The sequence below is a fragment of the Copidosoma floridanum genome, unplaced genomic scaffold, assembly GCF_036245765.1.
Source record: "Copidosoma floridanum isolate Cflo_tuat_1 unplaced genomic scaffold, Cflo_Japanese_pri ptg000030l, whole genome shotgun sequence".
NCBI lineage: Eukaryota > Metazoa > Arthropoda > Insecta > Hymenoptera > Encyrtidae > Copidosoma > Copidosoma floridanum.
The window spans coordinates 26,618,393-26,643,143 of record NW_028321907.1 but is presented as its reverse complement, the minus strand read 5'-3'; the positions used below and the strand labels follow the sequence as shown (position 1 = coordinate 26,643,143).

Genomic DNA, 24,751 nt, shown 5'->3' with positions numbered 1-24,751 from the left:
TACGTATAAGAATATAGTATACCTTTACACGTACACAATCTTTTAAAAAATCAGGTTATGGGGGTTACATTGTTAATCCTTTGTTTACATATTCATATTGGTATACAAATTACTCACATATTAACCTACGCTATAGTTACTGAAGCACTGTAAGATTAAATAAGTAATAATTAGTTTTAGATGATAAACTGTTCCATATTTTAAATACACCGACAGACTATATACACGTTGAAAGTCTGCTGGATAGAACTACAAGTACTGCCAATCTACACTGGGCGCTCAGGCACACCAAGTGGTATAGGACCACTGATCACTAATCTAGTTGAGAGCTGTTCGATAAATTTGCCTAACGGCTGTACATACAGGACAGCAGACGCTGCAGTTTTCTCTTAGTGCAGAAGCTTGGACGTCACGGTTGTGTTTTTTTGTGCTTTTTTTTTTCATTCGTTTTTTTTACACATTTCATAAACCCAAAAAACAGTGCAGAATATCAACGAAGGAAGTAACCTTTACGAATTTTCTAAGAAAGTTATCCGAAGGAAATTTTTTCCTGAATTTATAAATTACATAATTTACATTAATATACTTTATATTACATACTATATAGTTTCCAGACACTGCAAAGTATTACTTTTAGTACTAAATACTGGAATACAAAAGTTATCTATACTTTGTTATTTAGATATAGTTGGTGTTACTTGAAAATGAAATGCATCATTACGGAGACTCCTTTTTTTTTTTAAGGGTAAACTTCAGTGCTAACACGGATTTCTTAGTTGTTATGAAACAAGGTAACATAAATCTATATTTGAAATTTCTACACAAATAAATACGCAAAATTCTGAGGCATTGCTTACAAAAGTTTGTATTTTTAACATAGGATTTATACAAAATTATAAATCTTTTACAGAAAATAATTAGTTTTCTTCATAAGATGATGAGCCAGGTAGACAAAAGGTATTAAGGTTCATAGTTAGAGCAATAATCCGTACAAACATATCACTATGAGTAAATTTGAACCTAACTCCTTTAAAAATATTGATGTTTAACAGTAGCAACTCTAAATTACAAATTTATTATACGTACATCTGCCATTATTATCTAATAGAGTATACTAAAACAATTTAACAACTATTTAACAAAAGTTGGAAATTGACATAACTGTTAATTTAAACAAAATATAATATTATCCAATTGTCACTGACATGAGAAGGGCAAATAGGAAAGAGTCTTTTTCATTATTTGCAAGTATTTGAGCATAAATAATTAAAGCATAAATTATATTAAAGTAAGTATGTATTATAATACCTCTTTAATTAAAGTATCGTAACTCTAAATTATAAAACTTACTGCAATTTGAACTTATTTTCAATTGTTTGTGGTAACGACAAAAAATAATTTCTATTGTAAATTAAAAAAGGTTGCAATCATTTATTTAGCAGTAACATTCAAGATTTTGGAAAAAATCTCTTTTTATTAAAATCAATCAACACTTTCATGACACATTTTTGTAAGACTTCAATTATACATCGCATATAGAAATACTACTAATAATACTATAAATACTTAACGTAAGAAATTATTTCAATTATTCCGAATCCAAATCAATATCAATTAGCTGCTTGGTTTCCCTTCGGCTGCTGCTTTGGAACGGCTAAAAACACATAATAATTATTACAAACGTTGTAAATTATAGAAATACTCTGTTACACAATATGGAATAAAAATACTGATTCTACTTAAAAAAATTTAAAACTTTAAACTTGGTTGCACTGGCAGTAACAAAGCTTCCTAGTGTTATATGCGGCAAGGCACGCATCTTTGTATATCAGTACTGACAGAACTGAAACTACCAACGATGTATGGAAATAAATGTAAGATACGAGAAAGTAGCATTTATACACACCTAAACGTGACACAACTACCGTAAGAGTCTAAAATGTTGTACATAAATGAAAGCATATATACCTTTAAAAGTCACGTACAATGCCATAACGTGTAAAACAGCAAGCGCGATAAACTTTTTAAATCATTAGACGTTAACAAGACCCTCTCAGTAATCTTGGAACGATTCTTCCCAGATTTGCATACGTATATCATTTTTGCATGCATAATTTTTTTTTTTTTTTATTAATAAGCTTTTTCTGATTTATACAAATCAATATAGCTATTTGCATGCATAAGATGAATACAAAAATATTTATTCGTAATTAAATATCAGGTTATTGGAATACAATTTTTTGAGAAACTTCGGGAGTCTGGAGAAACCTAAATAAAATTTTTTCTCTTAAGTCTTAGACAGTCTTACTGAACTTGAGGTAATGCGACGCCATTGACGTCTATTAGTGCAGCAACCTGCTAGATGTTTAGTGTCTTCACTAAAATTTAAAAGTGGTCGAAAAGCAGTCATACCCTTTCCTACTCTTCTCCCAACAATCGAAAGTCAGGTGAGTGCTTCGTTTAAGTAAAATACACCGCCATATTGGAAGTAGCACCAGAGAAAATACCGTTGCACACATGGTGTGCTCCATTGAGTTGGCCTAAATATCAACGTAATATGCATTAAAGTAAAAGACTTTTAGTATTAAATTTAGAACGATTGTGAATATTTAATAACGTTAGAGAACATGAGCCCATGAGTTGGTTGAAGAGACTTCCCATCTGCATTTAAGGTGTGTGCATGTACTGCAGCACAGTGCTTTTAATATCAAAGAGTGCATATAACATTCGGTCTTGCTACAATCAAAGCTTCTTACACGTCCCTTACGTAAGCAATTACAAATATCAACTTTTCTTCTCTATTGCTTCTGCAATCCCCAGCAACGGTGTGATAAATGGCACTTAATCACGCTCTTTACCTATGTACTAGAACTTAATAAAAACAGCGCGCTAACTTTTAGTCGATATTTTAGTAACCATGTTAACTCTCCACCGTTTCCCTTTTCTCATTAGTGTTAGTACGTAGTTTGTATTTAACACGGATATTAATTACGTATACTTTATTTATAAATATTTTTTTAGTTGGTGGCTAATCACACTCGTTCTACCGATTAACGTGACACCTGACTATTACACCTGAAAATAATGGGTGATGAAAACGCCACAGTTTAAGTAACCTGTATTTTTTCATAAACTAATAGAATATTAGGAAATTCAAAGTGATCAGTGATCCGTTGGGGGCGAAATATAAGAAAATAAATAAATACAAGAAAAGTGTATTTGAATTTTCTGCGTTGATTTATTGATGCGCAACGTTTCGCTGACAATATGCGTCAGCCTCATCAGGCTACAAAATTAAAATTAAAAACACACAATGAGTGATCTGGAAGGCTCAAACACAAAAATACAATAAATTTTTTTTGTAAATTTTTACCGCAGGTACGCGAGAATTCGTAAGTTTGGTTGACTTACTCGTCACCTGTCGTGCTGTTGACTGACAATAAATTACAACCACAAGCCAGCGCTTATATAGGCGGAGCCGCAAAGGTAGACGGTAAAGGGCGATGAACTCGATCGGGACATTTAAACTTTCGTAGTAAAGGAAGGTATGCTCTATTAAAGGAAAGCACATCCTCCTTTCTATTGATGTTGTGTTTGTCGAGTTTTATATAAAGCATTTCGGAAATAATTCTTTTTTTATAATTGGATTCATTGTCAAGGATTTTAAAGTTATCCCAATCGAATTCATGGTCAAAATTGATTTGGTGTGCACAAACAACGGAATCGGAGTTTTTACTTTTCATATGTTCACTGATGCGGACCTCCGCCGCTCGCTTTGTTTCACCCACATATGACGCAGGACAATTTTTACAATAAAACTTATATACTACATTTGTCTGTTTATGTTTGGTCGTTGTATCTTTTCCTAAGCGGACGATATGCTGCAGTTTATTGTTAATAAGAGGGTAAGTGTGAATATTGTAGGGTTTTAACATGGTTGAAATTTTTTCAAAATTATTGTCAATATATGGTATGCCAATTTTGCAGAGAGGGTAGGTGTTTGTAGTGCTTCTGTTATGATTACTATATTTGTGTCTTTTTAATCTGACCTTTATGTTTTTATTAATAAAGTTAAAAGGGTAATTGTTTTTTATCAACAGGTTTTTTACCCTAGCAATATTCACACCGTGAAAACGTGTACTGGCAAGTAAGATCGCCCTATCAACCAAATTAAAAACAATATTTCTCTTATAGCTAACTGGATGACCAGAAAAATAATTTAAGATTCGTCCGGAAGAAGTAGGTTTTTCAAACCAGTCAAAATTAAAATAATTAGAATTTCTTATTATCGTCAAGTCTAAAAAGTTGAGTTTCTTGTCAATCTCCATTTCATATGTAAATTGTAGTTTGGGATGATATGAATTAAAAATATTTAAGATTTGGTCAGTATGGTCAACATTAATAAAAAGTAATACATCATCCACGTAACGAAAATAAAAAGATGGAATAATATTATAGTTATTTTTTAAGATGGAGAGATCTGTTTTGAACAAATTACCTGGTAACATAGTTTGAAATTTTGTGAGATAATTCAGTTAACATTCAAGTGTGATTCCTGCGAGTTTCATTCATATTTGAAGTATTTTCATTTTGTGATAAGCTACCTGAAGTAAATGCATTTTAAATATGTATTTTTGTTTTTTGCCTGTGTAAAATATAAACAAGTGTTCGAGTTTTCGGATCTCTCGGCTCCTAAAAAAAGTGATGTATGTGTATGTATGTATGTGTGTGAGGAAGAATTGAATTGAATTGAATTTTTATTTAAAGAGGCTAAGGACTCAGCGAGACATACTCGAGTTCCTGTATAGCCTAAGCAAAGTACAAAAGGTTACAATGTGATTGTTTATATAAGTAATATTCGGGGCTAAAGCGGTGCCCAAATTATAGTAGCGCATCATATAATAAGGAAAAAAAAAAAGAAAAAAAAAAAAAATTAAAAAAAAAAAATTTTTTTTAAATAAATAAATAACAACAGTGACAATAATAACAATAATAAAATTAACAATTGTAATAATGTAACTAAGGAAAAGTACTGTATTAACTAACACTGGCGTTAACTAAGACTAAGTAACACAAGCGTTTTCTAGACCTTACTCAAATAATGATTATAAAGTGCCTTTTTGAAGCACGGCCGACAATATAATTTTCGCACATTTGCGGGAACATTATTCCAAACGCTCGCACTTCCTACAAAAAATGAGTTGCGTAAATAATCCAGTCTAGCACGTGGAACAATTAGATCGACGTCTGTGGCGGTCTGAGGAAGAGAAAGAGAGGAAGCAGCTTTGGTCACAATGGTGAGAAGTTTGATGCTTATCACAAAATTTTAGTGAGAATCTCAGTAAATATGTATGTGTACATACAAACACACTCATAAATACATTTACTAGTGGGGCTTTTCTCCTTGCGCGCTCTGCACGCCAACCCCTTATTTCATGTACTTATGGTTGAGTAGAAAAGTAAAAAAGTTTCTCTTTCTCTCTCTCTCTCTTTTTTTTTCTTTTCTTTTTTTTACAATCTTTCAAAGAAAAGTAACCTGATCGGAAACTTTACCAAAATAATAAGAGAAATAAACCCATTTACTAAAAACAACAATAACAATATGCAAGTATGTACTAATATTAATTTTATACAAATTTTAAATTGTAAAATATATGTGTCTATCATGTCGCATACTTATATGTATTAAATGAAAAATTTTGTTAACTGATACATAAATAATTAGAACAACAAAAAATGCAGTGTGCCTGTCTATTTTTCTCATGGGCACGCCTCATTACATTATTTTTATAGAGTTCCTCCTACCCCACTTTACTACACCCCTTCACCCCCTTGCTCATGTTTAAAGAGTGCGCTTTAACCCCTTTTAAGTGCGGTAAAATTGTATTGGTTTTTACCTTACTTTTAGTGGGTGAAATTTTTGTTGAGCCCTTCTCCGCCTCGTCCCCCCTCACAATTTTATAACTCAATAACCATATAACGCAATAAGACCTCCTAACAATTTCAACAAACTCTCTTTAGCCATTCTATAACCAATCTCTAAATGGGGTAAAACTACGTAAGTTACTGTATCACTTTTAGTTTCATTAGTTTTTGCACCTCTTCCTCTCAGCTCTCCTTACACTTTTCAAGAAATCCTTACATTTTGTTAACACATCGTCTTAGCAATACTTTAATGTTTGTTCTAGCTTCCTTTAGCCACTTTTCACCACTTCTTTAGTAGTAATTAAGTGGTTAAGTATGTATAAGCACATGACTAAATATTTTCATACTAAAAAAAAAACACAAATTATCTTACAGAATATTCTAATCGTAGACTATCGCTCGTAGCCTTATTTACCACGAAAAGAAAATAATCATATTTTCCTCTTTATCAAAATATGTCACATACTTCAATTTAGTTTACCCTTTAATCTTCAACCAAGATAATGCACAACGTACAACAGAAAAATTTATGTACTATATGAACTTCATATTATTCAAAAACTTGATGTACATATTATTTTAAAAGATATGTCTTTATGCTCTAATTTAATATTTTAATATTACATATATAATTTTACCAAATACATCACAAATTAAAAATTTTTTTTTGCAAAGTTAAGATATTTAATAAAACTAAAAAGTACATGTAAGAATGATATTTACGTATAATAATAAAGTATCATTTTCTTTTTTAATGAGAGTAAACAGAATGAATAATTATCAAAGCTTACCGTGTTTGGTCATGAAACAATGTTTTAATCGTCTTCAAATATTTTATGAGATTAGGAACCAGACAACAAATTGTCCTAAAAATTCATAAAGATGTATTTACTTAATTCACGCTACTACTGTTTGACTCTCAAACTACTTTACAAAGATTTTCTCATTTTTTAAACTTTAGAAGGCAAACTGAACAAATGATGTACTTAACTAATTTTCAAACATTAAGAGGTTGGTGCGCGAATCACGCAAGGGGACGAAGTCAATAATCCATGAGGTTGTGCTATGGCAGGCTGCTTTTTTTATACTCTCATTAAGTTTATTAATTGAATTATTAAATGTATGCAAAAACATGACATGATCTTATTCTACTTCAATAAAAACCAACGAATAATCTTATAGAATATTTAAAACCGTAGACCTTACTCGTAGCCTTATTTACCACGAAGAAATAAGAACTGTTTTTTCTCTTTTATGAAATTTGTGTTTATTTCAATAAAACTTACCCTTTTGTCTTTAACCTAAATAATGCGCAACAAATAATAAAAAAGTTAAGGTGCAATCACAACTAAATATTATTTAAAAACCTTATATACATGTTATTTTAACACGTACGTACTCATGTTTTGATTTTATTTTTTGTATTAGAACTATAATTTTTAAAAGTTGATTAGAAAAAAAAAAAAAAAAATTTCTTTTGAATCTAAGATATTCAATAAAACTAAATAGTATACGAGGACGTTGAGATGATATTTATGTATAACAAAACAGTATAATGTTATTTATTTTAATAAAAGTAAACAGTATAATATAGTCATAAAAAATCTCATTATGTTGTAAAATCATATTTGATTTATTCTTGGACATTTTTTGAGATTGGAAACCAGGTAAAAAATTGAGACGTAAAAAAGTAGGTAATCTGTTGGGGACAGGGTACAAGAAATAATCACACCTGGAGTATTTTTTTTTTTTTTTAATACAGCAACGTTTCATTGACGATTTGTGTCAGCCTCATCAGGCTAGAAAAAAAATTTGTTTTAATTAGATACGCACTACGATATAATGTACGATACACTTTTACAATTACGAACAGGGTTTCCTTCCCAGAATTTATCATTCTAATGCTCTGTCTCTCACTGATACTACTCTAGCTAAGTGTTATGGTCTGCCGAAGATTCAGAAGATCGATGCCCCTTTGCGTCCAATCGTATCTCTGGTCAACAGTCCCATATATTTTCTTGCCAAAGCTATTTATAACGAACTCAAAAATTCAATCAATGTATTTGACCGTTCTGCTTATTGTATCATTTGACCTGTGACAAATGAGTCATAACACTTACGAATTCTCGCGTACTTGAGGTAATTTTGCTCGTAATTGTAAAAGTGTGTTGTACATTATATAGAAGTGCGGATCTAATTAATACAAATATTTCTTGTAGCCTGATGAGGCTGACATTGGTCAGCGAAACCTTGTTGTATTAAAAAAAATATAAAAATACTTCAGGCATGATTATTTCTTGTACCGAGCCCCCAACGGATCACCTATTTTCTCACATTTCAATTTATCGGAGGGCACTGATATTTCTACAAATTTGTAAATCTAATAAAATACCATAATGTACGCGAGTATATTTCTGAATTGTATTTAACACTTTCACGATAAGTGTTTAAACATAAAGTTTTATTGCAAATCTATACAAGTATATTTTAACAAGCAAGTATCATACTTCTGCAAAAAACTGTTAAATTTTGAAATCAGCGACATTAATACACACATTGGATTCCTAAAAGTCTATTACCCAGCTAAAATCCAATATTACCGACTCAGAACTCGACTATCACACTCGCCAAAGCTAAGATAACTTTATTAAAAATAAACAAAACATTGTTTACAAAAGATCAAATTCTACACTTCATTTTAAAAAAAATGATACCCCTCAGAAACACTGAATCGAACAATAACAATGCGATATGCAATCCAACAAGTTCAGTCATCCCTAATGAAGTCGCAAAACTTGTGTCTCTTGGATCGAAATTCAACATACCTTCAAGATTTCATGAACGTCATTTATTATGTGTTTTAAAAAACCTCAAAGTTGGTCTCTCACATCTCGATACCAACGAACGAGAAAAAACAGTAATCCGTGAAAAAGTCTCACAACATCTTCTCGAGATAGTAAAACACAAACCAATAAGTTTTAATAAGAACCGCGAATACACAGACAAAATAAAAATTACATAAAATTTTTTGCGTACAAGTCCAGATATTTTTTTCACTTCTGCTGACAAGGGTAAAATTCACAAGATCGATGCCCCTTTTGCGTCCAATCGTATCTCTGGTCAACAGTCCCACATATTTTCTTGCCAAAACTGTTTATAACAAACTCAAAAATTCAATCAATCTACCAAAATCCCATATTAACAGTAGTTTTAAACTAAAAAATAAAATGAAAAATGTATAACCTCGCTACAATCACGTATTAATTCCCTTAGATATTCATCAGTATTCTTTGAACTTAGTATTAGGGGTCATCGACTGGCGCGCATCAAGTATAGTAAGCAAATGCCGAATCCCCATTGACGATATTCTACAGTGCACCGAATTTTTATTTAATAATACATATTTCATGTTTGACAATAAAGTTTTCCAACAAGTTTTCGGCCCGCCAATGGGATCTCCCTTTTCACCGCTTTTCGCTGATCTTGCAATGGATGACCTGGATTGTCTGTCTAACTTGACCAATAACTACAACATTAACCCAGTTTTTTATTTTCGTAACGTCGACGACATTTTGCTTTTTATTAATAAAGACCATGTTAAACAAGTTGTCAATATTTTTAACTAGCAGCCCCCCGTCTCGGCTTCGCCCGAAACTTACTAAATGGAGCACCGTAAGGTGTTGACATGTAATGTGAAACGTTTTCAGTTAGAAATTTTACATTTATTCCTGACACTTCTCGGAATAAAAATCTTTTTATTAAAAACATATTTGTTCGCAATCCATTACAGTTTATGTGGTCAAATAATGAACTGTAAATATAATAAAAAAATATATAATTATGCTAACAAGTACCGTGCATTCCTTATGCCGTAAAATAATCGTTGGCCATAAGAAGCGGTTGATTTGCAGTTTTTCCCGTATAATTTACGAGAAGGGCTATTTTTTAAAGCTGTTAAGATTTTAAACTCCCAAAAAATATAGTTAAAAAAATTTTTTTTCACTTATTTCACAACTTTATTACCAGAGCAACAAAGTCCTCGAGCTTAATCTCTACATTTTTTATTGCCACAAAAATACAAATACATTTTCTACTTATTTCAAAATCTAAATTTAGATCTTTAAAAATTTAAGAGATTACTGTGAGGGTAAAATGAAAAGCTGATCTCTCACGTAATGGATTCTTTATTTGTCGATTTGGACGCTGCTGTTCCAATCTCGATAAATTTTCTGCGTCAGTTTCTTGACACCTAAAATTGTATTCATTAGATACATTTGAAGTTTTTCTTCCAATTCACCCTCTTGCAACTTTTAGCATGCTTAAAATTTTTATGACCTCTAAAGGCTATTTTCTGTCAACTTTGTTAAGTTCTAATATATTTGTTGGCAAGGTAGTTTGACGTCCGATTACCCTGAAAAAGACCGGTGAGCTTCTTAAGTAAACTCTTTCTTGACTGAAGTTTACGGCAATTGTGATTGCCTGGATACCTCAGGGTGATCTTCTCTGGCCTGCTGTTGAAGACCCAGACTGATCGGGAGAAAAATTACCAAGTCCGAAGCTTTGGGGCTAGTTGTAGTGCTCTTTCCCAACGTCTCCTGGTATAACGGCGAAGATGTCGGTGTCTAAAGCACCTTTTTTTTGCCGACTCAGTTGTTTTGATGATCCAAGGTGGAAAGATTAGTAAAGATTGGTTCGTGATGCTTGCCCGTTAGAGACTCCCGTCGGCTCGAGTTTTTTTTTCCTTCATAGCTGTTAGGTTTGCCCAGCGCAAACCTTGGAGAGGATTGGTGATTCCTGGTTGAATGCTTAGAGTCAAGATGGTAATATAAGGTCGTCGGTCATCGGGATTCACAGCCTTCCGATGAACAACTCTGCTCGTGACATCTACCAGTGAATGACTGACTTGGTTTAATAGTGGCCGGCTTTACGTAGTCTTTTAATCGACGGATAATGTTTCCAGAAATGGTAGTAAAAATGTATTTGTTGGCAAGGTAGTTTAAACTTAGGTGGCCCTTAAAAAAACCGATGAGATTGAAAGTTAAGTAATGAACGTAAATACTTATATTGGCCCTGAAAAAGGCCAGTGGTGAAATTTCTAGTTATTCCTTATTAATATTCTTGATGATGGAGAGCCAGCTGTTGGTAGCTTGACTTCTACCTTCGTCTGTGTACGGAGACCATATATGAGGGAGATACGCCGCTGACCAAATAATATTTCGTCTTCAGGTCGTTCTCCGGATAACCAACCGCTCATTGTTAGTTGGGAAAGTGGGCCTAGAGAATATCTTCTTTGTAGGTATGACGTTGGGAAGACGACCACTGACAAGAAAGCCGTTGTGACTGCCCGTGCTCCTCAGGACTGTCTTCCCTGGCTTTCATTTGCAGTCAAAAATTATCTAATGGCACCAGGCTAGATGGTGTAACAGCCACATAACTCTAAAGTGTTGGAGCAGGTTGTGCTCTGGCTAGACACGTCTCCTGGTATTCCGCCGGAGACATCATCGGTTGGAATAAATTTTTTATTGGTGGCACTCGTCAATCTTGGAGGTTCAGGGTGCAAGTATACCTAGATCACTTGCCTATTAGAGAAGAGCGTCATCGGTAACCGGGATACCCAGCTGCATGACTATTACCTTCATTCTCGATATAGCTCGATGATCTGCCAGAAGACGAGTGTGTAAATTTCCGCGACGCTCCAGCCTATTGTAACCATGCTTATTTAATTCTGTTGCAGGTAGCTTCGATTTTATGTCGACGTCACCTAGCGCATCCTACTGAACTAAAGTGAAAAGCTAGCGTATTCATGCAAAACTTTAAACTTATTTATTGCTATTGTTATACAATTTTTCAAACTAAAAACCATACTAAAACCATCTATGATGTGTCAAATATCGGTATGTAAAATTTCAGCAAAATCGGTTAAGTAGTTTTCGCGGTTAGCGATTACAACGGTTTTAGCGACTTTGCTTTATATATTAGTAATATTCAAATCATTCTTACTTTCAGTTTACATACGAAATCGAGATTGACTATAAACTTAATTTTTTAGATCTCACTGTAATCAGAAATCCAAAATGTTTTACTTTTGACTTGTTCGAAAAACCTACGTCTTCAGGACGTATTTTGAATTATTTTTCAAATTATTTAATCAGTTTTAAAAGAATATTACATTTAACTTGATTGATAGAGAGATTCTACTTGCCAGCAAGAGATATCATAATGTAAATGTTGTTTAAGTGAAAAACCTTTTATCAAATAACAACTATCCCTCATTTTTTATTGGTAAAAATATAAAAGTTAGATTAAAAAGTTAAAAATATAACAGCCATGGTAAAACCACTCTCAATGACAATCCTACGTGTAAAATAGGCATTTCATATACTGGTAGCAATTTTGACAAAATATCTAACACATCGAATTCTCACAACATTCACTCATACCCACTTATACACAATAAGCTCAATAGCGTCATTTATTTAGAAAAAGATAAAACGGACAATCTCGAAGAGACAAACGTTGTATACAAATTCCACTTTAAGAACTGCCCGGTAGCTTATGTTGGTGAGACAAAGCGAACGACTGAAATACGCATAAATGAAAAAGAAAAAATAAAAAACCTGACTCTGTCGTCTATGCAAATCAAGTCAAGTATAACCTTGAGTTCGATTGGAATAATGTAAAAATACTCGATAAAGAAGCCAACTATAACAAGCGAATTATTTCCGAAATGCTCTTCATTAAGTCGGACAACAATAACATCAACAAGAAGGAAGACTTATGACACTTTAATAAATTATACCTTCCATTATTATGAAAGTTCAAAGGTCTCGAGTGGGGTTAATGCCCTCGGACGTCTACCTGTATCACACTAGCTATATGAACGCGGCGAAACTTGACCATTCTGCTTATTGTATTGTTTGACCTGTGACCAATGAGTCGTAACACTCACGAATTCTCGTGTACCTGAGATAGTTTTGCTCGTAAATGTAAAAGTGTATTGTACATTATACAGTGGTGCGTATGTAACTAATACAAATATCCCTTGTAGCCTGATGAGGCTGACACAAATAAAAAGTGAAACGTTGCTGTACTAAAAAAGAAATAAAAATACTCTAGGTGTGATTATTTCTTGTACCTCGTCCACAACGGATTATCTATTTTTTTTCTTTTCAATTTATCGGAGGGCACTGATTTTTCTACACAACTCTTAGGATAAAAAATATTTTTTTAAATTTATAAAAAAGTATTGATTGAATTTACACTACTTTCATTTTGACTCGTAAACTACTTTACAAAGATTTTGGTATTTTGTTAACTTTAGGAGGTAATCTAAATAGATTAAGTATTTAACTGACATTAAAAAATTGGGGAATCAGCACGCAAAGAGCGCAGAAGAAAGCACTCAACTTGAATATAGATTAGTGGAGCTTCGCTCTCTGCGCACTTTGCGCGCTAACCACCATAAACAGATTGTAACTTTGAGTTGAAAACGTATTCAGAAAGTTTCTTTTTTGGTTTTTGGTTATCTTACTTATTATAATTGTATTATTTTTTATTAAAAATTATGATATGATTATTTATAATTATATCATAACTATTTTAAATTGTACAGTAAAAAATTTTGATTAAAACAGTATTTTTTATTAATTTTATTTTCCACCGTTACACATAACTTTATAACGTTATATTCACTTCTTCTAAAAATGTATTTCAATGTTTTCATACTTGTAAATGGTTATTTTAGTATAAAATAAACTACTTGATTGTGTTTTTAAATTGAAACAAATAATAATCACTTTGGAAATATTATTTTATAAAATGGTATTACATAAATCACATAATGATATTTCTTTAATACACTTACTTTGTAGGCAGAACGAATGTATGGGAGTGCCTTTTCACTTTGGTAGAGCAAAGAGGGTAACCATTTTAAATCATTTATTTATTACATGATGGGTTTGGCAGGGTTTAAAGATAGTAGAACATGTTAAAAAAATAATTTATAAAACGTTTCAATATATGGCAACTGCAAAAAGGTTTAATAGATGATAATGAAAAAATACATGACGTTTTTAAAGAAACAATAGATGTTTTGTTTTAATATCAGTTAAGACAATTTTTGCTTGGTTTTAAATTTTATAAGACATTCAAAGTGATGAAATATTAAATAAATTTGAAGAACTTTTTAAAGAGGATTTGCCTGATGCTAAAGATAATTTAGCTCTTTTACATATAAACCAAATTTTATAATAAGAAGATAAATCGTGTAAGTGCTTTAATTTACCTACATCAAGAAAAAAGGAGAAAAAAAATAATCTAGATTGAAAAAATACGTTTCAGTCCACAAATAGTAATAAGTTGGATCAATGTATATAAGTTGGAAGAATGACCAGAAAAAACTATTTAATATTATTTGCAAATGAAAAAGTATTTCGTTTATAAATGGTAAAAAGTGTCAAAAAAATTGTTTATGAAAATGGATAATCTATTTCTTTGTTTCTTAAAATGAAAAAATTTTGTTTACGGCATAGACTGTCATAACATCAATTTCGCTTCCAAAAGGGATGACAAACCATAGAACGTTTTGACTTCATTTGGATCTCAATAATATAGACAATGCTTGTTTAAGAATTTGAGTCAGATAAAAGAAAATTGAGAGAAGTTGATCTCACTTTTTGGGATAAGGATTCAATAATTGCAAAAAAAACATTGGAAATAGTAGACAGAACATTAGGAGATTAATGTTATACTGAAAAATATGTTCAAAATAAGTATACTATTGTAAGAGGTGATTTTTGTCGATTTCTTCCTCTGATAAAAAAAAACTCACAGAAGAATTATAATCAAACAAACTGTTAAATTTTCCTTTTGGTGGAGCTTATTCTAAACTTTAGAATTTGACATCAATATTTATTTTACCCATTAAGAGTTTTCAGAATTATTATTGGAAATTAAAAAGGGTAAATAGAGACATTTAATATTTCTAAAAATTGCATATCAAATAATTTATGTCTTCAAATTTTTTCTGACATCTATAATTGTTAGATAAATAGTGTAGTAATCACATCGCTTAACGAGTACATTTGTTATATAAATGATAGAATTTTTAAAAAATTAACTAGATAAATTAAAATATAGTATAGTATAGATAACGCAAATTATAGAGAAGTTGATACATCAAATGATAATATTTATATAAATTTCCCAGTAGAAATGTTGAATAAAATTCGTGAAAGATTACCACCTTCTAAACTTAACTTACAAATTGGTACAATAGTGATGTTACTTAGAAATTTAAGTACATTCAATGGACTGTGTGCTGTAATTGAAGAAATAATAACTGGGAAAAAAATTGGAAATAAAGACTTCATTCCAAAAATAACTTTAAACACAGAAAAAATTTTAACATTATTGGTTATTTTGTATCGTAAGCAATTTTCCAATCGTTGTAGCATTTGATATAACAATAAATAAATCTCAAGCTGAGTGTCGACAATGTAGGTTTATATTTGAAAAAACCTAAAATTTTTATGGTTAATTACACGTGGCTTTATCAAGATGCAAAAATATAAATAATACATTTATTCGAGTAGAAAGAGAAAAAATACGAAAATAGAAAATATTATTTGGAAATAAAATTTCACACGAGTAGTTGATTTTACTTCATAATTTTTAGAAATGAATCGACAAAGTTTATGGAAATAAATTTAAGGTAATATAGAGTAATAACTTGGTATATGTGTTGTAAAACAATTATTAATGTATTGGTCTTTAAACATTCGACTAATTTTATCATCACTAATATTCCATATTGTAGTTGAAGAACCAAATTTTGATTTATTAATGTATAAAATTAATTTACATTAATACTTATTTTATAACACGTATACGCCGAGAAAACAGATAAGACAGACTGGTTATTTAAATTAGGATAAACAACTCATTAATAAGGATGAGCTTCTCGGTACGTTGCACTTTTTTGTTACTATTATTGTAGAACAATGTAACATTGATTATTTATCACATGGTTTTATATGACACAATATAGTTACATATAGAAATAAAAACGCTACATGAATAATAATAATACCAACGAATTAAAACAATTTTATAATTATTCATTTACGATTTAAAAAATGTTATTTATTTATATTACTACCTAAATAAACATTAATTTGATATTTTATTAATATGTATAAAGTCAATCTACTTGCCTCTTTAGCAGTGTGGAAAAATAGATGAAAAGAATGTTTTTTTTAATTATGTGTAAACTATTATTACTTAGTATGTGGGGGGCCAGAAAATGAATGGCGTTGTGAAGGTGCTGTGGGGGATTTAAGGAAAGTATTAGAAATATAGAATTAACATTGAAACGATCATATTATACATTATTAATAGGGTGCTGTGGAGGGGTTGTGGAGGCTTGTGTGAAATGCCCTACACAAATGACTATATAATAAAGGGATACATATATGGTAACATTAGTTTATGGCTTGATGGTTAGTTGCGCTGAAATCCAACGCTTCACCGGGATACGCACTGAAGTTTGCAACAGACATCAAACTTTTCTCCATAACGTGCAACGCTGTGAGGGAAAGAGAAGGAAAAAGAAAGGGTGCTGGATGATCTAACGAGTGAAAAAGTGTGAGTGTGGATGTATATGTAAGATGGGGCAAGTCATCTAGCTTATTAGTTAGCTTATTACATAGCAGCCATACGGCATACATAACAGAAAATAGAATCATGAAATTTTTACTATTCAAAATTTGCGTTTAAAAATTTACGACTTTTCTAAGAATATGATTTTGAGTACAAAACTAAAGGATATCCTATTCTTTAATTTTGTGAAATTACTTTTTTACGAACTTTTGAGATTTTCAAGATAAAGGTTACAGTTACAATATGCATGAAAAATTTTGTATTTTTTTTTCAATGTAAGAATTTTAAAACACAGTGTCATAATAAGTAATTTTTTATGTGTTTTCACTTGTTGCATGTCCAGTTTTAAAGGTGTTTGCTATATATTTTAAAACTTCATTAAAAAAAAAAAAAAAAAAAAAAAACTACAAGAAATAAACTTTGACGAAAAAATAACAAATTTGTTAACGATCAAAAATTTCTGGCCATAAATGTTTTCTATGTTTACTTGATTTTTCGAATTATTGTGCATAAATATGTTTTCAGAATTTTGACATCTTACTACCAATACGTACAGTTGAAAATAAGAAAACAAAGGTCTTTCGTACTGAAATCCTAATTTATCAAAACTTTGGCTTTCTGATTTATTGATTGTTGTAGAAAAAGATAGAGCTAATGGGAACTATTTTCTGTATATAATAAGCGATAAGGATAAATTATTACAGGTATTTACCGTAATTGTTGATATGAAACTTTTTTTAACCAGACTTTTGAACAGTTACTATTTCTGCTTTTAAATAATATTTAAATAATTTTGTTGTACGTAGTCTAGTGTCATTGCAGAAACCATTGAATATACTCAAGTTTCTTATTAACATTAGAACAGCATCTACTTTTAAATTTAAAACATGTGGCAGTAATACTTTATGTATATTATTTAGAGTTTCTATTGGAAGATTTATGATTACATTTTTATCAGTAAGATTACTACTTTAATATGTTGCATAATCTATGCTGTAATACGTATATTCTGTCCCTTTAATAAAACTCTAAATTTTTTTAATTTAAAATGCATAAAAGTTTGTTATAAATTGTTATTATTACTTTGTTACGTCGGCGCAACGTATTGCTTGAGCCTAAGCTTTCGCTTAATAGCTCGGGATTCAAACTGGGCGCGTAGAGGTGGAACGCGGGGTTAAAAGGGTAATTTAGCTTAAAGACGCGTTACTCAAAAAGGGGTACAATTGCTTTCACGCGACTAAGACTGACTGCTGTGCAATATTCCGATGCACTTGCTCGCGGCTTTCTTTTGTCAAGAGCGGTGTATACCTCGTTCACGATCTAAAAACAGTTAACACCGTCACGAGTAAGGATATCGTGTGTAATTTGACCTTGACACACTAATATCACGGTAGGCATTTGCCTTAACTCGATCGTTCGTTGTTATTCTGATAGTATTATTACCACGGAGGGCAACGGATTGTCCGTGGCTAATTTGCTATTACCGGTGACCGAAGGGTGCCAATACTGTGGCGAGTAATGGCGTTCGCGAAAAACACTTTATACTGGAGATTAATTTGCTATTACCGGTGACCGAAGGGTGCCAATACTGTGGCGAGTAGTGGCGTTCGCGAAAAACACTTTATTCTTCCCGGTGATCCGCGGGTATTAATATGGCATTCGCGCAAACAAACACTTTATACTGGAGATTAATTTGCTATTACCGGTAACCGAAGGGTGCCAATACTGTGGCGGGTAGTGGCGTTCGCGAAAAACACTTTATACTTCCCGGTGATCCGCGGGTATTAATATGGCATTCGCGCAAACAAACACTTTATACTGGAGATTAATTTGCTATTACCGGTAACCGAAGGGTGCCAATACTGTGGCGGGTAGTGGCGTTCGCGAAAAACACTTTATACTTCCCGGTGATCCGCGGGTATTAATATGGCATTCGCGCAAACAAACACTTTATACTGGAGATTAATTTGCTATTACCGGTAACCGAAGGGTGCCAATACTGTGGCGGGTAGTGGTGTTCGCGAAAAACACTTTATACTTCCCGGTGATCCGCGGGTATTAATATGGCGTTCGCGCAAACGAAAACACTTTACACTTCCCGATGATCCACGGGTACCAATACTAGGGCGAGTAATGGTATTCGCGCAAAAGGAAACACTTGGTCAAAAGAAAGAATATGATATGTGGTCGCTTACTTTTATTTAAACGTGAAAGTTGCTATACAGACGTTGAACCAGCGTGGATGTAAGTCGCTCTCAAAGAAGATCAAGTGGCAGTAGAGACGGACTCTGGCAACTAGTTGATCGTTCGAGGGTGGTAGCGAAATTCGACTGTGTCCTCGCTTCACAGAAGACTGGGTTGTAGCAGAGTCGGGCTCTCACTACTCAGTCTACTTCGAAGGGTATCGTCGAATTTCGCGTGCCAAACTGAATTGCTTTACCTCGCTTTGCAGTAGACTGGGTTGTAGCAGAGGCGGACTCTTACTACTTAGTCCACTTTGAAGGGCTATCTTCGAGCCGAGTCGAGTCGAGTCAAACTCTGAACTACGAACTGCAAACTGATTTTCCTCTGGGCCTACGGGCCTTTTTATTGCGAGAAGCGGACCTCGGTCACGCGCTGGCTCAAGAAACGCAGGAAAACTTGCCGGGGGAAAATTTTGAAGAAAAGACAATAGCCGAAAATCTAATTGGCTAGAACTGCTCTAGTTTAGCCACTCAGAAATTGGCACATCCCACATCCAGCTTTTTCTCCTCTGTGCGTCAAGAGAAGGGAAGGTGATTCACTTACTCATGCCCTTCCTTTCTCTTTTACATCAAAAGTTGACATAATTTCAATATATTTTAATCTTAACATTACGACCAGGTATTGTTAATATTTACTAATGCTACACATTGGTTGTTTGTTCAGCTAAGTTTATTGCAAAAAGAGCGGTGAAAATCGCTTAACGATTCGGTTGATGCTAGGGTGAACAAACGATCGGTAAGTTGTTAGTTAATACTACTACTTAAGCGCCAAAACGGTGGCTGCGGCCGTACTAACTTATAATTAGCGGTGGTATTTATAATAATAGTAATAACAACAATAATAATAATAATAATAATAATAATAATCATAATAATGATAATAAGAATAGCAGTTGTAAGAATACTAGTGCTTTGCTTGTTGTGAGTTAACATAATTTGTTTTACCGGTAGTTTGAATGTTTATAATGTTACGAAAATAATGCGAAATTTTGGTATAATTTTGGCAAACATGTTTTTCTGCTGCTAGTAGTTGGAGAGGGAGTCGTCTCGTGGTACCCTGGGGAATCAGGACTATGTTACCCCTATTGAAGGCAGCCATACGGACTCTCTCTCCGAGTCAAGAAAAAGGGAAGGGTTATTTTCCGTTTTTCCTTTACATTCGGAAAAAAGTGTTAGCAATCAACTAGATTACAAATTAGACTATTGCAGTATGTTTATGAAATTATTAATTCGATGAAAAAAATGGTTACTCTGTAAATTATGAGTTTGCTAACTTGAATGGTAAAAATCGGATAGTTCTTTGAAGGTTACTAAAGTTGTGTACCAAATTTGTTATACTTAATATGTAATGAAGTTGTTTGCTAGTGGTGTAGTACGTACTGGTTGTTTGTAATGATTCTGGCTTGTAATAATATTTTCGCTTATTTCTATGCATTAATTCTAAGCCATCCTAATGTTCAACCTTATGTTTATCTAACATTATATCTGCATTTAATATTTCAGTTTAACTGTTCCCAGTTAAACTTTTGTATCTATGGTTGTAGAAAAATATTTTATTTTGCATTTCCGGTAAGCGTGGGCCAGCGTGCATGTAAGTGAGTCATGCATGGTCGTAGTACCTTAGCTACGAGCATTCTTGTAGGTGATTCACCTCTTTGCAGATGCACATTGGCCCCTGCGTTTTGTATTTTAAAATCGGCACGGAAAGATTTGAAGCAAGAGGAAAAAAAAATTAATGTGGATACACCGATGTTACAACTTTGTTTGGACAGCTTTTAAGGACGTTTATCACACAGAGCGTTTTTTGGACCACCTTTCTGAAATTTCAATAGGATGCTCGTAATGATGTGAGAAAGTCACATGTAAAATTTGAGATCGTTTCACAACACCATTTTTTAAATACTGAATGTTAAAACAACTTTAATTTAACACGTAACATTATAGAGGAGTCACATGAAATTGGAATTCATAAGAAAATGGTATGTAGAATATTTCCAATTTTTTTTGCATGACACAATACCATAATACTGGTCATATATTCAATTTTTAGAGAGATCGACAAGTTACTTTTGTAATACAACAAAAAAACAGTGTCAGACGCCTATATATAGGTATACAAATGCATTCAAAACAGTTGTAGGCACTGCCGCAGGCTTGCTCCCTTCTCACTGAACTATCTACATGTCCCCTCTAACTGTGATGAACGTCCTTAATACCATTCCCATAAATTTGGTTACAAACGTTATCCGTCTTCCATCTCTGAGAAATTTCAAAAGACTTTATGGTTTCGTTCAATGTCTTTCAACAATAATAAAAATTGTAAATCTTTCATGGATATATTTTTTTTCGTTTTTAATAAAAATTGAAAAATTAATGATTTATACCAACATGTTTTTCCAGAACATCCTGGACCATCAACAAAATTATAATAAATTTCATAAAAAATAATCTTTTGATCATTGTTTAGTTTCACAAATACATCCTAGAAATTCATTTATAAATCAATGACAGCCTCATTTTCCCGAATACTTTAAGATTTTATTGTTTTATTTGATTATGATAATCTATAATCTTTACATAATTTTTCTTAGAGCTTCAACAGCTTAGTGATTAGCGTCGTACCTTATAGCCGGAGATACTCAACCGGCCGTGGGTTCAAGATCCAAGGGGGACCAGAGGGAGCACCTCAAAATTATGAGGAGGGGACGAGGAGGCAGTTGGATAATAAATTTGATCTCACAACTATGTAATATATAAGAAGAAAAATAAGATTTCTGACATATAATTCATGTAAACAATTAAATTTTAGTGGGTAGCCGGAGGGGAGACCAATGGGAGGCCTGAAAATCCCCTATACAAATAAATACAAATTAAGTTGCACACGAATCCTGACATAAAACAATATTCTCATTAACACCAAACAATGTCCAGCAAGAAAATTCTAACAAATACCAATGGCCGAATAGAGTACATTTAACAGCTTTTACCACGCCACATGAACATTGTCAAATATTAGTAACATCTTATAAAGGACATAATAAACCGTCAATTATTATAACTGGAGCACGTACTGGATTTAATAACTTCACAAAATCTCACAAAAGCTTTTAAATCCATCAGAAAAGAATGAAGGCAAAATCTTACAACTTTTCTGTTACACTAAAATTGATTTTCCGAAACTTCAAGAACATAATGAAATAATCCAAACGCTACAATGCAGCCCTACTGGATGACATAAGGGAACAAAACTTGTTGGAAAATAAGAGAACTGTTTTATTAGCCTGGAATGAGAAATAATGTTCCTAATAACGTTCGAAAATGCAGCAAATGTCAAACAGATAAATTAAAACCAATTTCTCAATAGTATCTTTGTCAAAAGAATATTCCATATGTCTTAAAAAGAAACAGCTAACGGTATTATATTGTCCATCTTAACGATAGTAGATCCTGAAGACCACACAGATTTCAACTATGCTAATCGTGGCAACTGTAGTTTATAATTAATGGAAATGAACTCTAAAATATACTACGAACAAATCAGTATGACAAAAATTAAAAAAGCTAACAGGGAGAGAGTAAAACACCTACTCAAGCATAAAATAAAACCTTTTGACATTGTGTTTTGCAATGAAATCATACTTATTGTACTGATTACATGAAAATATTTTTTTTTAATTTGAAATGAATGTGATTCACACAACTTAAAGCAACAATATTAAACACAATAAATACTCTGAAAATCTATGCAGAACATAACGTTATTTAACCTTTCAGTATAAGAAGGAAAAGATTGACACCATTTGAAACCATCGTAAGTATTGGTAAAAGATTGTTTGATTTGTCACAGAAGACTGTCTCAATGTTATGAGCATTAACGTTGATAACCATTATGCAGATCGAAAAGAATATATCAAATTATATGAAAAAAATAGTCACATTTTTGTAGCTGCATTTAAAGAGCCATATGAGACTACGAAGCACCAAGAAAGTATTTTTAAAAAGTTGCTAATATGATAACTTCAGGACCATATTTGACTGTCAACAAATATTTGATACATTGAACCAATTTACCTTAAAAGAACTGAAACTATCTTACATTACATCATTCGTTTCCATGAGGATCTAATTGACATTTTGCATAATCTATAAAGACGTCCAGCACACATGAAGTTATTTTTTTGATGTGAATAGATTTTATGCAAGGTTTGGACTCTCTGCTTGGGCAGTAAAAATTTTAAAAGCGTGAGACTTTTTTTTGTCACGCCTATACAGCTACACTAATACTGTTCTCTCTCTCTCTCTCTCTCTCTCTCTCTCTCTCTCTCTCTCTCTCTCTATTGAAGAGCGCTAAGTTTAAGCTGCTGCCAGCCAAAATATATAGATATACCAAATAATGTTCGAATACAAGCAGCCAAATATACATGCGCAAGCACACACACACATACTGTGCACGATGCCTATTCGGAGAAAATTATTTTACTATGTCTATCTCATACTTGCTTACGTTTTATACCAGCACCTGTGTTTACCGTTCCGGCTGATGGTGACTGGTGACGCTAGCGCTCATGCTACCAAGGCGAATAGGTACAACCTTTAAATTTATGCACTTGCTTTTTACATTTACTACATAATTAATATTGTGTTGAGCATAGATGTCAACAGTGGTGATAATTCATTGAGTTAAATAACAACTACAGGAGTAATTGCAAATACATCGCAATACAACAGTGAAAGATTATTTTGTCTTGAACATCCAATTATAATTGATATAATTATTAACGATTTATCAAATATCTGTCGTGCTTTGAGCATGTTTTCACATCTTCCGAGAGTCGCCCGCTACACTCCCAACTGGTTTGACTGTTAACAAATATTTGATGCATTTATCAATTTACCTTAGAAGAATTGAAACTACCTTACATTACATCATTCGTTCCTATGAGGATCTAATTGACATTTTGCATAATCTACAAAGACGTCCAGCGCAAATAAAGTTTTTTTTTCAATACATTTAGACCGTGGCCCAGAAAGTGAAGAGCCCCGTAGGAAATCTAGACTTATAGGTGGATTCATAGATCATTAGTCGTTTTATAATTTTTCTTTTCAGGCTTTTTTGATATGTTTTATTCCGACATTGAAATGATAAAAAATATTTATGTTATCGTAGATTCGTAGATCGTCGGTTACATAATGTTATTAAAGAAAAAAAAAAAAACAAAGGAAATATTAAAGATATGCACATATTTCTAGATTCTGTATATTTATAGTTGTACACAATTAATTATAACTCAAGATTTCTTTATTAACATCAAAAAATAGTGAAAATTATGAACCAAATATTGACCCAAAAGGCTTATGAGTCTTTTACCTTGAAATGTAAAAGGAATGGAAAGTAAAAAGAACTCTTTTAAAGATTCCTCTCGATTTGGAACCCTGGAGTTTGTTTTGCCGTTATAGACAAACAACGAATAGTATCTAAAAGGAGCGCGCGGTGGCTCAGTCGGCTGGTCTGTAGAACGGCACGCGGGAGCCTGCGGGTTCGATTACCGGCCAGTACGACTCTCCCGAGCAAATACCTCTGTGAATTTTCACATGTGCTTTTTCACCACGCAATGCTTTTTGTGAAGAGATGGGCGAGCTTCTCCCAGCAAAATAGGCCTATAACTTAGATCCATCGCTCTCTAGGTGATCTATGTAAAATCATTAACGTACCAACGAACTACAACTGTATCCAATAATGTGAAAATGTAACGAATAATGTAACATGTAACCACTAGTTATATGTAACAAATATAATGTAACAATATTCTTAACTATCACAAGGCTATATGTACTTATTTAGAATAAGGCCTAAAAATAAATACACTACATTAGTAGGTATTTGTATACAAAAAAAAAAAAAATCATCCCAAAGATAAATGAAA

The 24,751-nt window shown here is 32.4% G+C and overlaps 1 protein-coding gene across 2 annotated transcripts in view; it reads right to left on the bottom strand.

Moving 5' to 3' along the window:
- Positions 1–1,492: 1,492 nt before the first annotated feature.
- The window catches only part of mre11 (double strand break repair nuclease mre11), a 167,991-nt gene continuing 144,732 nt past the window's right edge, over positions 1,493–24,751 (bottom strand). For both annotated transcript variants that reach the window (XM_089596247.1, XM_089596248.1), the window contains exon 12: positions 1,493–1,654. In XM_089596247.1, the coding sequence (XP_089452373.1) occupies positions 1,589–1,654 (66 nt within the window). In that variant the 3' untranslated portion in view covers positions 1,493–1,588. The remainder of the gene's footprint in view (positions 1,655–24,751) is intronic.